Here is a 16,340-nt window from a genome sequence, read left to right as displayed (position 1 = left end):
TTCTTTTTTACTATAAATTCCTACATTTTGCAATTTCTGCATCTCCCTACTAGCGCCCGTACTATATTTTAGATGCAGCCATTTGGGGGTGTGGGAGCCCCCGCTTATTTGGAGAGCCACAACACTAAATTTTCTTGCTTTTTAGCTACAATTCGATTGACATAAACTGATATCAAATATTATTATACTTTTTAATGTACGAAGGAAAGAATAACCAATTACCTTTTCTTTCTCTTATTACAGAAGAAAACTAAGAAATAACTTCACAAAAAAAGTAAAGGTTCTTGGTTTACATGAGTAAACCCAATACAAGAGTTGACCCCAGTGCTTTACATTATCTTGGTAAAAGAAATATAAGAAAAAAATCACTCTCATATATTTATAAAAATAACAAGATTAACATTTGTAGTTACAATTACCTTGCGGGTCAATCCATATAAAGTCATACAACCTGGTTGCTTGACCATTTTTAAAGGAGTTTATTTTTTGTGTGGTGTGAGCCTCGTATGTTGACAGTTCAGAACCACTGTTATTTTATTTTTACTATCACCGATTTGAAGATGGCGGACATTTTTTATCATGGCGCGCGTCCTTTTCTCCATTCGTAAGCATCAGCGGCAACTTTTTTTCTCAGCTCTGGTAAGTCCTACGACAATGAGACAAGATCTGTAATGTTAAGCACATTATAGGCTACAATTATATTTCTGTGTAATTTTCTAAATAATATTCCTTCATAATAAATTTTAAGGTTAAAATTGTGTATTTTAATCGCTCAAGATGACATTTTCGGACATTTTTTTGGGGGGGGGGAGGCAGTTTGTTTGACACTGAATTTTTTTGTGCAAGTACCTGTGTACCAATAGAGTATGTCAAAATTATTTGAAGCTTGAGACTTTAATCCTTTATTTTCTACAGGGTCATAATCATGTACTTTTTGTTAAAAAAATTCAAGTTCAGGGTTAAATATCTCTGGTGGGCAGTTGTTTAAAAATCTGAAATTTGTACACAATACAGTACTCCATGATAAGTAACTTCAGTAAAAATTTTGAGTTTGAGATTCAATTGGTTTAAGAGATACAAAATCGTGAAAAATTCAACATTTTGCATTAAATATGGCATGCCTAATTTCATTTCTTATTAACATTTTGTGTTAAAATTCTGCAAATTGTAATTTGGAATGTCAATCAACAACATTACAATCCTGAAATGGATCTACAATAAAGTATATATACGAGCGCGTGCTGAAAAGTAAAGCTTCCTACGTTTTTATTTTCTTTGTTACCTTGTAAACGCATTTTGGATTTTGAGCAACCATACATTGCACTTATAAGACTTTCCCGCTTCTCCATTGAAGGTTTCGAACTTCTAATGCCAGGGGGTGCCGAACTATTGCGAGGAAAATGGCAGCATGTAACCATGCAATGTTGGTGAAGCGCCTGAAGTAGCGTGCAGATCGAGTTTCTAACCGCAGAAAATGTGCTACAAATTGACATTCATCTGAGACTGAAGACATATTATGGGGATGAATGAGTAGACACCAGCACTTTGCGATCTTGAGTTTATCATGCTCTTAAAGAAAACCCCAGCTGAAGAAATCTCAGCTATGTGAGAGAATGGAGTGAAAAGCCGCGAACTGCAACTGATGGAGGTCATCGGAATCGTGTTCAGCTTGGGTTTTCTTTGCGAACATGAACACATGTAGAAAATAAAGGATTAAAGTCTCAAGCTTCAAATAATTTTGACACACAGTATTGGTACACAGGTACTTGCACAAAAAAATTCAAGTGTCAAACAAACTGCTTTCCCGTCCGAAAATGTCATTTTGAGCGATTTAAATACACAATTTTAACCTTAAAATTTATTATGAAGGAATAATATTTAGAAAATTACACTGAAATATAATTGTAGCCTATAATGTGCTTAACATTACAGATTTTGTCTCATTGTCGTAGGACTTCCGCCATCTTCAAATCGGTGATAGTAAAAATAAAATAACAGTGGTTCTGAACTGTCAAAACATGAGGCTCACACCACACAAAAAATAAACTTTTTTAAAAATGGTCAAGCAACCAGGTTGTATGACTTCATATGGATTGACCCTTGCCGGCCTTTAGAAAGATTTAGCACTTTCAAACTTTAGTGGGATTTTTCATCAGAAGGTCAAGCTTGTGGGGATTAAAACATGAGAGCTCTCAACACTAGGGACCACTTCACTAAAATCCTCATTGCTCAGTCTTCTTTTTCCAACGATCCTCGGTGTCTTGTCGCTGGAGAAAATTCCTCTGCAACCTCGGCTTCACTGACTGAAAATCTACAAAACTGCTGCAGACAGAGTTCACTCTCGCACGATCTCTCTTCCGGAGAGCCTTAATGCCAATTTAACATTTCTAGTGCTTCTGGAAACAACGGCCAACTAGCATGGTCTTCCGACTGAAGACTCTACTATACCACTTCGCCAGAAGAAAATGTCCATGGAGGTCTGCAAAACTCAACAGACAGAGCACTAACTTGCGTGACCACCTTCCTGTCAAAATCTCCGCGTCAACTCCTGCATGTAAACTTTTGCAGCCAACACACGAAGTAACGAGGCCTTACACTCAAAGGCTCAACAAACTGTGTATTAAGGACAGTTCATTTTGCCAGAGTGGTGTTAATCTATCTGTCCTCCTTCTCGGAAGAAATCATCAGTGTTGAATATAATCTGTTAATATAGTGGCACATATTATCTGGTTGAACAGTTGAAATATGTGCAACTTTTTGTGAGCAGGAGGGTACAAATATTTCCTTGTTTTCTTTGTAGTGTTTTCTTCTTTCCCCTGAACAATCATAATATCGACTCGACTCCATATTTACCATTTGAAGAAAGAATAATAAATTGAATTTTATTTTATGTTTTTATTATTATTGGATTCAGTCTCCTCCTCCTTTCACTGCAAACAAGGTCAAATGGATATTACACCTTGAATGCATTTTATAGAGGTTAAGTACATATTTATTTCAATTATGTGCATATTCCAAGGTTATGAAGTGCTACTACTATACAGTTTGAATGTCAGATATTCCACAATGTAATCATACCACACAAGTGGAACACAGGTATGATATCCCAATTTACTTCAGGTATAAAGTACTATGTTGCCACATGTTTATTTGCTGTATGAAAGAAAAGAGGATCATAAAGAGAATTTTATTGGTTATTCGTAATGTTTGAATTGAACAGATCAAATTAGTAAATGTAGTCATCGTGGCACTCCACATGGCATCTATAATAAAAGTATAAAGGTGTGTGATGTAAATACGATAAATGTGCTTTCTCCCACCTTGTTGTCCCTTTCTTTCTGCCATCTTTCACCTTCCTGTCGCAGTTAACCTAATGGCACATATAAGGAGAGTTGATTTCTAACATTTCTCTGTTTCCGTAGGCAATGCAGGCAACCAAAGCTTTACTAAGACATAGTCTGCGTGCCAAGCTCGATGCGGCACTTGAAAGCGAGTCTCACCTGCTGATCCAGCATTGGTGCAGCCCCGAATGCCAGCGCAGCTTCCGACGCTTGCTAGAGACTGAAGACTTGGGTCTGCAGCGACAGAGGCTGGATGCCTGACAAAGTGAGCGAGGCATCCTGCAATTTCCCAGCTCCTGTACGTGGGACGAGATTCTCGTCCCGTCCCACGAGATTTGTTACTGTGATGGTATTAGCAAGAGCCAGGTTGACGTGCGCGTTGCGCAGGTGGTACGCTGTGATTTGAGTGTGTGCGTGTGTTGAGAATCAGAGTCTGAGGAGGACGAGGATCGTAGTGCAGAGACTCCCTGCGACGTAGAGGAAGAGATCCGGTAGATGTGTCCTATGAGAATTCTTGAGTGACCTTAGTCAAAAGTATACTTGCTTGCTGCAGGGAAGGTGGGTTATTTTTCAGGGATTGAGATAAAGATTGTTTCGTGAGCTCTGTATACCCTAGTGGTGCTTTGTTGCGGATGAAGAATGCTGATACTATATTGCGTGTACATATTTTACAAGTATTTTTATTCTAACAAGACACCTTGCAGAACATTTTACGAGATAATAAATTTCATTTGTGAGGAGGCATCTGAAATTTACATTGCTCTCGCCACCTGTACAAGCTCGTAGCTGTAACTGGAATGCATTCCTTGTAGGAGCTTGCAGGAAAGGCTGGCGAGGTAGCTACATAGGGTGAAGGAAAAGCTGCTGCTTTTGTTGCCTTTATGTACATTTTTATGTAGATTTTATTTTTTCTTTCATTTATTGTCATATTTATTTAATAAATTACCACAGTAGCAACAACTGATATGCAATCAGTCAAAAAACATATCTCAAAAAAGTTGTGAACTGCATTATGTAATTTATTTCACGGTCCTTCCATAGTCTTCCCTTATTGTGCTGTAATTATTATTTCTGATAATATTCTGTATTATTAATACTGAAAATCAGAAAACACTTTTCTGGCTATGATACGAGGCATTAACACTCTTTGATACGTGGAACACCAAGTCTTACCTGTTATCTGTCTATTAAAAGAAATGAGTGTTCGCAATGGCCCTCCTCCTACAAGCAATATTGTGTGTCTAAGAGACAATGTTAGACCTAGCTTACAAGTGAAGTTTTGTTTTTTAACTTTGCTGACAGCTGTAGCACCGTGGAAAGCTCGAGTCTGCTGAATCTGGGGTTCCATGCCAGTATGAGGAAATTATTTTTTTACATATATTGCTGTGCTGAAAATAATGTTAATTTTTGTGTTACGAGTCCACATTGAATTGTGTTGGAAATACCATTTGGAATAGTATGTAAAGGTATTTTAAATAATCTGTTAATGTGAAATAGCAGGTGATTGAATGCCATTTGTGCTAACAGAGTAGTAGAAGAAAGATTCTAGAATTGTATTAACTTTTCTTTTCAGATGCACTAAATCTAAATATGGTCTTTTTTTATGGTTAAATGTGAAAAATGCTCCTGTAGAATGTGAAAATCCCAGTCCCATAAATTGTATTGAGATATGTCGATCTGCAAACAGAAACACACCATTAGTCATTGTCAATAATATAATCGATTCATTTGGTCTATTTCTTCAGCATTACATAGTGATGAGTTAGAACTTTGAAGCAATTATTAGGATTTTTAATACTAATTCATAAACCTTCTCTCTTCTGTGGAATGTTTGGAATGAAATGACATACTCTTTTGTAAAATATTTGTGAAATACACTAAAATAGATATCGAGGAACTTAGATATTTCTCTGGCTTATTATGGCATCTTGAAGTAAAAGAGAGACAGACACAAGCAGGTTAATAAAACAAAGATTTTTTTTACTAATTTTTTGAGTTTTGGTTTATATGCAGTTATTTTATTATCTCAATGTTTCGATGCCACAAACAATCATAATTTTAAACAAATGTTTAACTCTTGGTTAGGGTAGTTCGTGGAAGAGATTCTTCAGATTTCAGTCTGTTCCTTTAATCTTTCAAGATATTTTATTTCGTCTTACGCATGCATTTTCAGAGTTATAGAACTAGGTATCAGGATACGTCCTCAATTTCCTTGTAAATGTTCTATTAAATTCGGTTCGGCGCATGGACATTAGTTTCTTCAAAGCATGTGACGTTTTCCCAAAGTTCATTCAGTGGAACAGCTTTTATTGACTCTTCGGTTGCAGCCTTGTGTGTTCAGACGGTGGACTTTCGTCCAGCAGTGCAGTAGTTTTCTTCTTGTCCTAGACTTCCTTGTTGCCCTGGAAGAGTGTGTGTCTCATCACAGGGAGTGTCACAGCTGTCTTGAAGTTGAAGCCTCTGCGACCTGTTCATTGTCAGCATTATCCGACTTGCCTCCCTTGCACTTCCGCAGCTCATGTTGTAATCTCTCTATCTTTTCATTTTTCTTTTCCAAGTCTTCCTTTAGTTGGCATACTTGTTCGAACCTCATTTTAAGTTTCTCCAGGGCGACAGTTAGTTCTTCGTCCTTCCCTTGACTGGAACTTCCCTATTGTTCCTGCTTATCCATGAGTGTGTACCGGTGGAAACGTAGTGTATGTACAGGCTCAACAATCGGTTATGGCTGCAAGAGAGCTTCCTGTGTTTCATTCATCCTTTTCTCATGTATATGGATTGTATCATGCATCATGTGTATTTTCAAACACCCATGTTACGTACAATCCATATATGAGAATGAAATATATGAAAGGGGAGGGGGAGGAGGGCAAGAAGATCTTGAGGATAAAATGAAATATGTTGATGTAACTTTTTTAACAGCTTTTAACAATCTATAGCTGCATGTTAATTGTAAATTTCTAGGAGAAACAAAATCGTGATTGTGGCATCTAAACATTGAAAAATTAAGAAAATTATGTACCACAGTGAATATTATGTATATATAAATCAAGGTTAAAGAAAACACACTTCACTTTCATCAACTATTTATTTGCAATAATCTCGAGAAACATTGCCAAAACAGTGTTTGTAAAAGCTGAACCTCAATACAAATATTTTTATTTTTTTACATTAATACAAACAGTTTATTCATAGAAGAGTAACTAATGCCCTCTGCCTGCTTGTATGCCTCCCATTGAACTCCTAAGAAATAGACTGAATCAATGTTAAATCTTTTTTGTTGTGAATTTCAATATGCTGATTGCATTTTAATTTGATTTGATAACCAAGAAAATGCCCTGAGAAATGAATAGCGCAAGAGAAATGTGTGAAAAACTGTACGCTAATTATAAGCTCTATGTGAGTATTCTCCTTCTTAAACATCATTGAGGTTGTGCATGAAATTATCTTGTTAAATTAAAAATACACAGTGTGTGCCATTCTTGCATAAACAGTTTTCAGTATTACACTGAAAAAGGATTTTAAGACATTTGTAGACAAAAAAAACTTATCGTTTCTTCTTGATGAGTTGCATGTACAGTAATTACTATCCTCCCGACGTAATAACTCTACGATTAAGGAACTTCAATTGTTACGTGTTTCTAAATGCCAAGAGTAGAATATGTAACACAGTGCATTAAGGTGAAATTTTTGTTACTGTGTTTTCATGTAACTTGTTTACGTGACAGTTTGGTCAGGAATTATTTATTAGTGTTTCACATTATCTGACAAATTATATTTTTAAAAATGAGTAATTGTAATATAAACCACGTTTTCATCTATTAACTGACAAACCATCTGGAAAGTGTATAGAGTTTTGAAATATTTTGAGCTATAGTGTTCATTGAATGATTCCATTGCATTTATGGAATAATTGCACAGTGCAGAATTGTTTTTAGGGCTTTCTTCAGCTCAAGTAATCATTTTTCAGTAATTTTATATTACCGTTACTTCTTTCTTGAACAAAAATAAACTTCCATAATTTATCATTGCTTTTTGCAAAAAACTGGGATGTAATTTTAATTTCTTGTAAGCTGGTTCAAGGTTATATCATAGTTTTCGTATGTAGCAGTGTTTTATGCTTCAAGTATTTCTTGTACGGCTCATAACTATTTGCTTTGGTGCCTGATGTTTACAACCATCCAGCAACAGGTGCATCGGAAGTGCTTACTTTATATCTGTATAAGATGAAGCTATATTTTTGTGTCTTAATGCATTATGAAATTGGTTTTTGTTGTAAATATTGGAATGTAAAGAAAAATGTTGAACAGTACTGTATCGTTCAGGAAATTTACAGAAACCTTGTGTTTAGCTGTAATTGTATGAGTTTTAATATTATTATTATTTATTTAGTGTTCTTGACACGTGCAAGAGGGTCTTGTTGAAAATGGTAAATTAGTTACCTAATTTGTGTACATGGTATGTACTGAAAAGTGGAGATGAAAGCGTAGATTGAAATGTAACGTGATTCTAATTCGTATAAGGAGCTCCTCACAAAAAAAATGGTTGCTTGATGGTATTAGCGTATATTTTTATGCTGCATTTTGGTGAAAAATTAGTGATTGTAGTAATTGTATTCCATACGCTGATGAACTTTATGTGAGTGAATTAGTAAGAGAGTTGTATTTAATTACCGAGGTTTAAATCATGCTCTGTTATTATTTATCATTATACACCAAGGGATTATGTGAAGAAGATTGTGCAAAGAACGGTAGAGAATTGTTGCAGGAAATATTCATAAATGACAAATTTGTTACAATCTGGTTCTGGTAGAATGATTTGATCATCTTTTCTAATTTTTCACTAGTTTGTTTGTTTTCAGAAAGTAAAAGTTTTTTTCTGTTTGCTTTCTCTTCTAGTCAAGCATTGCAGAACACCCTGATCAATATCACCAAACAACTTCTAAATTTTGTCAATATAGTTTATTTTCAAATCTACATCCATGGATTCAATATTTATATAAATTTAGTTTGTTTGAAACAATGTCAAATAAAATGGTGGTTGAAAGTAATTAATTAATATTTACGCACTGAGAAAAAAATAATCAGGTGGACGAAATATCATGTTGATTAGAATATTTTTATTAAGTTTTAAATTTCTTCAAAATTTTGTTGTAGTTCACAACTGCATATGGTCATTTGCTATTAAAATTAACAGAGGAAAAAGAGTAGGGGATGTGTGTAGAATAGTCTAGGTAGAACATACAGGTTAGTTGTTGCAAAAGAACCATGAAAAGGGAGGATGCAGTGCACAATATTGGACAATTTTGTCCCCTCCATCTTGAAATTTAGTTAGTAGCGTCTGAAGTGCGATAGGGAACAGTCATTGTTTGCAATTGATTTGGTATGTACGTTAATTAATGCAGTACTGATAATTGTGTATGTGAATAATTATGAGTATGGGTCAGTTTTTAATAGAGGAGGATGAAGTGTTAGTAGCAAGGGAATTTTTTTTGGGAAGGGAGGGTAGAAATTCGTGACAGAAATTTTACTAATTAGGAACATACTGATTTGAAATCATTTAGATTTTTTTTAGGACAATAGAAATACTATTTTATGATACTATAGTTTAGCTGAATTTGCTTCACAATATTTTTTAAAATGGCCGTAGGTTGGGTCAAATGGTGTGAAAATATAATTTCATTCTGAATTTCCTATCCGACTGGTTCAAAATTTTCAGCTTTCCTGCTTTCAAATGTAGTTTTCTTTATCCCTGTTAACTTTCTAAACAATGTACTTCTGCTGGAAGGAAAATGATTGCTCTTTGAATGTGGAAAGAGAAAACTGGAATTCTTTTCTCTGTGGCCACTCTTACATTCATTTGAAAATTTAGGTTTAGAATTTCTTTTGGAGCATTCTTACTATTCTCCTGAATGCCCTGAAAGTTCTAAACAAATTGAATTCTTCACAGTTTAGAATGCAAGTGTTCTTATGATTGGGAGACATTTGCAAAAATAAAGTTGTGGCTAAGCTAAAGCTCGGAAAAAGAAAGTAGATGTGTATGATTTCTGTAAGGTATGAGTCAAAGTTTGTGAAATATTATAAGAGATAGCAATACAGGTAGTGCTTTTGCACTAGCAGAATGTTGATGACAAGGTGTTGGTCGTTGGAAGCAGATGTACCACTAGGCTCTTCCTACTGAACGCCCTGTAATGAAAACTTTTCGTTGGTGCTTTAATTTTCACATGAATGAACTTATTTTTGTATAGCATTTTATGTGGTAGACGTATGTTATGATCGACATGATGAAATAACAGATTGTGTGGTATTGTTCTTGTGGATGGAGTACAGTACGTACGTACAGTGCGAAAGGATCGGTTCGCAAATGCTTTAGGAATGTGTTGATTTCAGCAATAAACAGTCCAGTTTAGGTTTTGAAGGACTTGAGTGAACAGTTGAACAAGTTTCATTGTGATTGTTGGAGAAGTTTGTGTGGTGCTACAGGAACTGTCTCACCTTTGGTAGACATTTCGTGAAAGAGGCCGTCGCAACATGGGAGGTTTCACCTGTTGTAGTTGATGATTCCTATGCAGAAAATTCATTGATATGTAGTCTTAATACATGTAGAATTTGTATAATTATTTAGTTTATTTTGCAAATATTAAAGAACAATGTGTGTGTGTATATATCATCGTTGGTTTGTAGTGGGCAGAATGATGCAACACATTTTCTTCAATAGGTGAGTTAGAGTGTGCAACACTAATGCAGAAGAGCGTATGCATTTTATGGAAGAGCACAGCTGATACTGGTGTGGTTTACTGAAGTTGGACAGTCAGTGTGATACTATCAGCTTTAAAGCAACTGTTGTCCATTGCTGATTATATTTTAAAAAGCAAATGTATGTGTTAAGTGTTGTACCAGTTACTTTGTAACCCTGGTGAAGAAAAAAGGAAATGTCGTCGGCTGTGTTGTAATCACACAGAGCTCGTTATTCATGTTTCCTTCATTGTTGCACAGCTTCTATTCCTTTGTGTCACAATGATACGTAATGATGATATGGACCAACGGATCTGTCCAATGTTTGTATACTTTGATTTTGGTCTTGATATAGGACATATCAGCTGTTTAATTCCTGAGTTTCTTTTTTGATTGTTAAAAGTGGCCTTCTTCCTGCATATGCCTCCATCATTCAATGAAGTCAAAAGAGTGTACATACGTAATTGTGTTATTTAATAAAAGAATATAGTGAAATCTTTCACAAGTGGTTCTCTTTGTGATTTTTGACCTGCTTTACATCTGCTAGATATCAGAATCTTTTCGTTAAGTACATGGTACATTTGATAATCTACATACCTAAATTCTCGTATTCTATTTAATATACAGGGGATGGACAAAAATATGGAAACACCTGCAAAGAAAAGCCGGAATGCTGTAGCTAATAAGGTGCAGGACTGCCTTTAGCTTCCAAAATGGCCTGCAGTCTCCGATGAATGGACAAATACAAGTTCTGGATGGTGGATAATGGGATCTTACACCTTTCTTCATGCAAAACATGGTCACATTCCTCCTCACTATCCTCCTGTCTCTGTCACTCGATGTACATTTTCGTCCATGCAGGTGTTTATATGATGATGTCTTTCCAGACACACTATTATGTCGTCATGATCTTGGACAGAGTCCCTCTCGATGCACCAAATAACATGGCTACTTTGGTAATGGAGGCGCCTGCAAGGCGGGCATCAACAATTTGCCCTCTTTGAAACACTGCCAGCTTGGACATGATTCAGTATCAACTGCACTGCACGCTGTCTACAGCGCAACTGTCGACTCCTACCAGTCCGACAGGGTCCTATCTCACGGTGCAAAACAAAAGAATGTCTCATCGCATCCGATTTCAAGTGGAAAAATTATGTCGATATCACCCGTTCTGATGTTTCCATATTTTTGTCCATCCCCTGTATATGCGTGAAGAATTTAGATAAATGTATGATGTGGGTGATCACCCCTTCCAACTGCCCAAATTCTGGTTTTTGTTTATGCAGGGTCTGGCAATATGTATCTACCACTTTCAAAGGTTGGTGTAGGGGTGAAACCCAGCATGCTAGGTGAGAGCACAAGGGATGCCATTTATGTAGCAGAGGAGCATTGGACCCCTAAACACCCTGCTTTTGTGGTAGAGCCGTATTTTAAAAGTAATGTATGATACATTGTATGGTAGGTGCACAGCACACACTGACTCTGCGATTTCTTTCTATTCCACCCACAATGCTGGTGTCTGTAATGGATAATTTTGTTTGTGGACTCCGTGAGTGTAGCTACAATATGGAATGGTGGCTATCTACCTGATGTGATTTTCAAAAAAAAAAAAAAAAAAAAAAAAATAAGTGAACATTGTTGTTATTGTTTAACAAAGGGCACTATGTCATCTTTCAATTACAACTATCTTGCTTTACATTAGATGTATTGTGTTACTATTTAAATATAATAAAATGGTAGATATACGTATATTGCCAGGCCCTATATAATAATATTGACAATTCGGGTGATCTACGCTTGTTCCTTTTATATTTTTCAGGCACGACACGATTTGTTGAAATTCAATTCTTGTCAATTTGTTTCCATTTTATGTTGCATATTTATATCATTAGGCTTATCACAACAATAGGATGAAAGATAATGTTTGCCTTACCCAAAATTCAGAGTCAGAGTTACCATATTTTGTAAAGTAAAAAGAGAAGTAGGACATTGTTTTTTAAATTTTAAGAAAATAAAATGTTCATCAGTAACCTTACATTTTGATTATAATAATAATAACCCGTGGCTCTACAGGCCGTAAGGGCCTTGGCTTATCTCCCGACTGCCAGTCTCCCTCCCACAGTCCTACTTAGAAGTGTGGAGTTCTTCAACCGGTAATGGGGCGACGTGGGGTCAGCACGTCAAACCCTCGGTGGTTGTAGTAGATTTTTTATGACCAGGTTACGCTACTCACTCGCAGCTCCCAAAGTTCCTCACTATGGTGGGTTGCCACCGGTCCCATACACAGACCGAAAACCCAGACGGACTCGAACCCATAGCATCCCGCAGTCTGAGCCCTATAGCAACTGAATCGACTAGATGTCGCATGATACCATGTTCAAATGAGTAGAGAGAAGAGTCCCGAGTTCCCCCGAGATGAAACAACACACAAGATGGTTTGTGTAGATTTCTGATATCGACCTCTCTCCCTACTGAATGTGTTCGAGTATCTATTTTTGGGGTGATCATGTTCACACTCAAACTAGAAAGTATGTTGTGACTTTCTATGCTTATTTGCAATGTGTTAATTTTTTGGGGTAAGGATTTGTAACAAATCTTGACATTTATACCCTGAAAAGAAAATTGTCCAGATGCCCCTTTTTTATCTACAAAGGGGACATGTCTGGGGCAGGGTGCGAAATCACTGCGGATGGGGGGGAAGGAACACACACACTATATATATATATATATATATATATATACATACATACATATACTGTCAATAAATGTCTATTATTAAATATACAATATATTATATGGACTGTCCTTCATTGAAAATTCGATTGCAAATTGAAGATTTTAATTTTCTACTAATGCTATGAACGGTGATTTGTGTGACTAGGGGGAGGGGCAAAAATTAAGGTGTATTAAGTTTCCGATATCAAATTCACATCTAAATGCTATTACATTTTTTTATTTATAAATGTATATACTTTGCGGTAGCTCACGAAAGGTGATGAGAAATGGAGAAGAATTGAGAAGCCGGACTAATTTCAGTGTTCTGGATTTTAGTGGCCTCGGTGTCCTCTTTGTTGTTTGTGTGTTTTCAATATTGTTCCAGTAAAGTTTATTAAACTGCATAAATAATTGTGTTAGAAGAAAAACTCTCCCCCCCCCCCGGAAGATTTGGGATGGGAAATTTCCCCCTGTCCCCCCTGGGATTTCGCACCCCGGTGGGGGGGGGCGGAAGAGGGTGGGTGGTAATCCTGAACAGAGTCCAATGTGATTTGCTCATCTCTAGACATGGAGGCCAGATTTGCTCCTCCCAAGTGCCCTTCCTGAATCTGCTACTGCATGTCTACCTATTTATTTTGGACAAGAACTGATTTATTATGAATATCTTCACAAAAGCAAATGCAATTAGAAAAATAATTATTTTCAAAGCCCTAGTAAAGGATCTGGGCAGATCAGCTTTATAAGAATGTAGAAATACATCTGCAATCAGGGTTCGAAATCCTGGGGGGATGGGGGATTTCCCCCCCACCAACAATCTTGGCCTGAAAAATCCCCCCCCCCACCAAAAATGTCCAGGAGGGGACAACTACAAATTAGTGTAGTTGTGAGTATTGAATGCATTCTCTCTCAAGAGATCATGAACAAATCTACATCAATACGTACAATAAAAGTAAAACAATAATAACTATGAAATCTAATTGATTTAATGTTAACATAAAACACAAACTAAACAAAAACTTACACATAAAAAACCACTTGAACTATTTCATAATTTTTTAACATCTTTAACCAGTTTGTAAAGAAATTAGATTCTTTGCAATATCTGATATGTATAAAAGTAATACATTAATTTCTAATAATAATAATAATAATATATTTTTAATTGAGTAATTTATTTTTGCTTTTACTAACATTACAAATATGTATATCCTATAATATACACATGTTTGGGGGAGGGGGTTGAAAGATGAAGAACTTTCTCCCCCCACCAGTTTTCAATGATTTCACACCCTGTCTACAATGTTCAATCTCTGTAATACTTATTATAAAGATACAGTGAATTTAAACTCTTCACGTTTAGGTTCATCTAAAAGAACAAAACATGAGGAAAGTACTTTGTATGACATAGTAGCCAGTGATGTGCCGTAGACTATAAGTTTACGTCTACATGCGTTGGCTACGCGTAATCTACACGAAGATTACATTGGCTTATAGTTTACATAATCTACCGTAGACAATGCAAACAACAGGGAAGAAAGGAATCCCAGTATTTTTTTCTTCGCACATGTCGATAATCTGGGCCTACAACCAACTTAAGACCATCGGACGTAATCAGTTACTGAAGAGGGGAAAAGGGACTACCGGAAGAAAAACAAATGACAGCCATAGTGAAAACTGACATCATCTTTTAACTGACAAAAGGGAAGGCTACAAATATTTTTTGTCTTATTACTGCACACTGGACAGGAAAGTGCATGTGTGTTTAAAACAGATTTTTCCACGTCTGAATTGGTGGAAATAGAAGTAAAACAAATCTTATTCTATAGACATTGCATTTGGGGGGGGGGGGGGTATGTCGCAGTAAGTTTATTTTGTCGTTCAGTTAATACCTAGTGAATTGGTTGAACGTAAATAAATACTTACAACACTTATTTCTGAATACTTCACGCTCTCTATTTCCACCTGCGGATGCTTGTTGCTGCTTAGAACGATGCACGTGCCTTGCACGAAGAACGCCGAGCGCCATGTTGTCTACGTTGATTACATATGTAGTTTACATTGTCTACACGTAGAATGTAGACAATCGTTGTTTACGCGTAGACGCACATCACTGCGTGTAGCTCTATATGGTGCGGAAACATGGAGCAAGTGATAAAAAGCGACTGAAAGCTGTGGAAATGTGGTTATGGAACGGGTGAAATGGACAGAAAATTGAGAAATGAAACAGTGCTAGAAAGAGTTGGGGGAAAGAGATCAATGCTGGAGATAATCATCAAGAGAAAAAGGAATTGCTTGGGTCACTGGATGAAGAAATTGTATCCTAAGGGATGCTATTGAAGGAATGGTCGAGGGAAAGAAAATCCAGGGAAGAAGATTCCAAATGATTAACAACATCAAAATAAATGCTGCTACAAAGCGAAAGATCGAACAGCACGGAGGTTGCAAGGAAAGACCTGCCCCTGGGCAGAAAACAATGAATGAATATTAATTAGCCAGGTAAAAGATAATGTTGAAGCTTTGAAACATCCGTGAGAAATTTAATTATTGTTCAAAATCTATCTAATTAATCATGAAGTATAGTTGTCTAATATCACCAGATTACGGCTGTGGCTGGTGGATCCGAATTAGTTGAAGGGCTAGCAGGAAAAAATGAGATCATAGATCAATGCTTATTAGAAACCCCATTTTGTAATTATGTCCTAACTATGATTAATTTTCTCTATTACGTTTTTTCTTACTATAATGGAACCACAAACAGAAATGCCTGCGCAGACCGGCGGCTCCTGTGCACCGTACTCCCGCGGGGAGGGGAGAGACAGAGTGAAGCATGCTTTTTTTGGCCCGAGCTGAAAGGAGGTGCGCGGAGACTTTTCGCCGAAGGTTCTTTTGTTTGTTCGTCGCTCTCATGGGCGTCCGGAAGGCGGGGGCAAGGGGGGCCGTGCCCCCTCCCCTGGAAAATGAAAGTCAACCAAAAATTATATACCTATTTTTCACATATAATTTCATTACAGCCACAATAATAGGCTATGTGTTAATTATTGCATGAATATGATAAATTCAAATTTAAGCATTGTGTTTTGAGGGAACAACACTATTATTGAGGAAAATGTGCTTTGTTTGCCCCCCCTGGAAAAAACACCTTTCTTGCCCCTCCCTGGAAAAAACCCTGCGGACGTCCATGGTCGCTCTATAGCCTTCTAATTCGGACCCACCCGCCATGGCTGCCAGATTAACACACAGCACTTACCGTTTTCTGGTCTGCATCACAATGCACACACGGTTGATTTGATTGATTTGGTGTTTTAGTCCACTTTATGCACAGTAAGGCTAATCGGGACTGGACCTACAGCTTAAAGTGGGATCCGAACCACTATGAGCCTCCACCGCCACAAACGGTTGAACTCTCATCTTGTCATCTTGTTTTCTTCTTTACCAGATGTTTACAAATGAGGAATTAAATGCTTGGAAAGCCTAGCATTCCCTTTACCATAATCACGGTGGTGCTAATAAATATTAATAGGAAGATGCCCGTCTTCAAGTTTGTTTTTTTACA

At 36.7% G+C, this 16,340-nt stretch overlaps 1 protein-coding gene across 2 annotated transcripts in view; it reads left to right on the top strand.

Annotated features, from left to right (window-relative positions):
- Positions 1-10,571, top strand: part of LOC146004984 (uncharacterized) — a 62,400-nt gene extending 51,829 nt beyond the window's left edge. For both annotated transcript variants that reach the window (XM_083144075.1, XM_083144076.1), the window contains exon 7: positions 3,423-10,571. In XM_083144075.1, the coding sequence (XP_083000201.1) occupies positions 3,423-3,602 (180 nt within the window). In that variant the 3' untranslated portion in view covers positions 3,603-10,571. The remainder of the gene's footprint in view (positions 1-3,422) is intronic.
- The last annotated feature ends 5,769 nt before the right edge of the window (positions 10,572-16,340 follow it).

This window comes from Lepisma saccharinum, chromosome 22 (assembly GCF_977018435.1).
Source record: "Lepisma saccharinum chromosome 22, izLepSacc3.1, whole genome shotgun sequence".
Lineage (NCBI taxonomy): Eukaryota > Metazoa > Arthropoda > Insecta > Zygentoma > Lepismatidae > Lepisma > Lepisma saccharinum.
The sequence above is the reverse complement of the archived record's forward strand: the minus strand, read 5'-3'. Positions and strand labels throughout refer to the sequence as shown.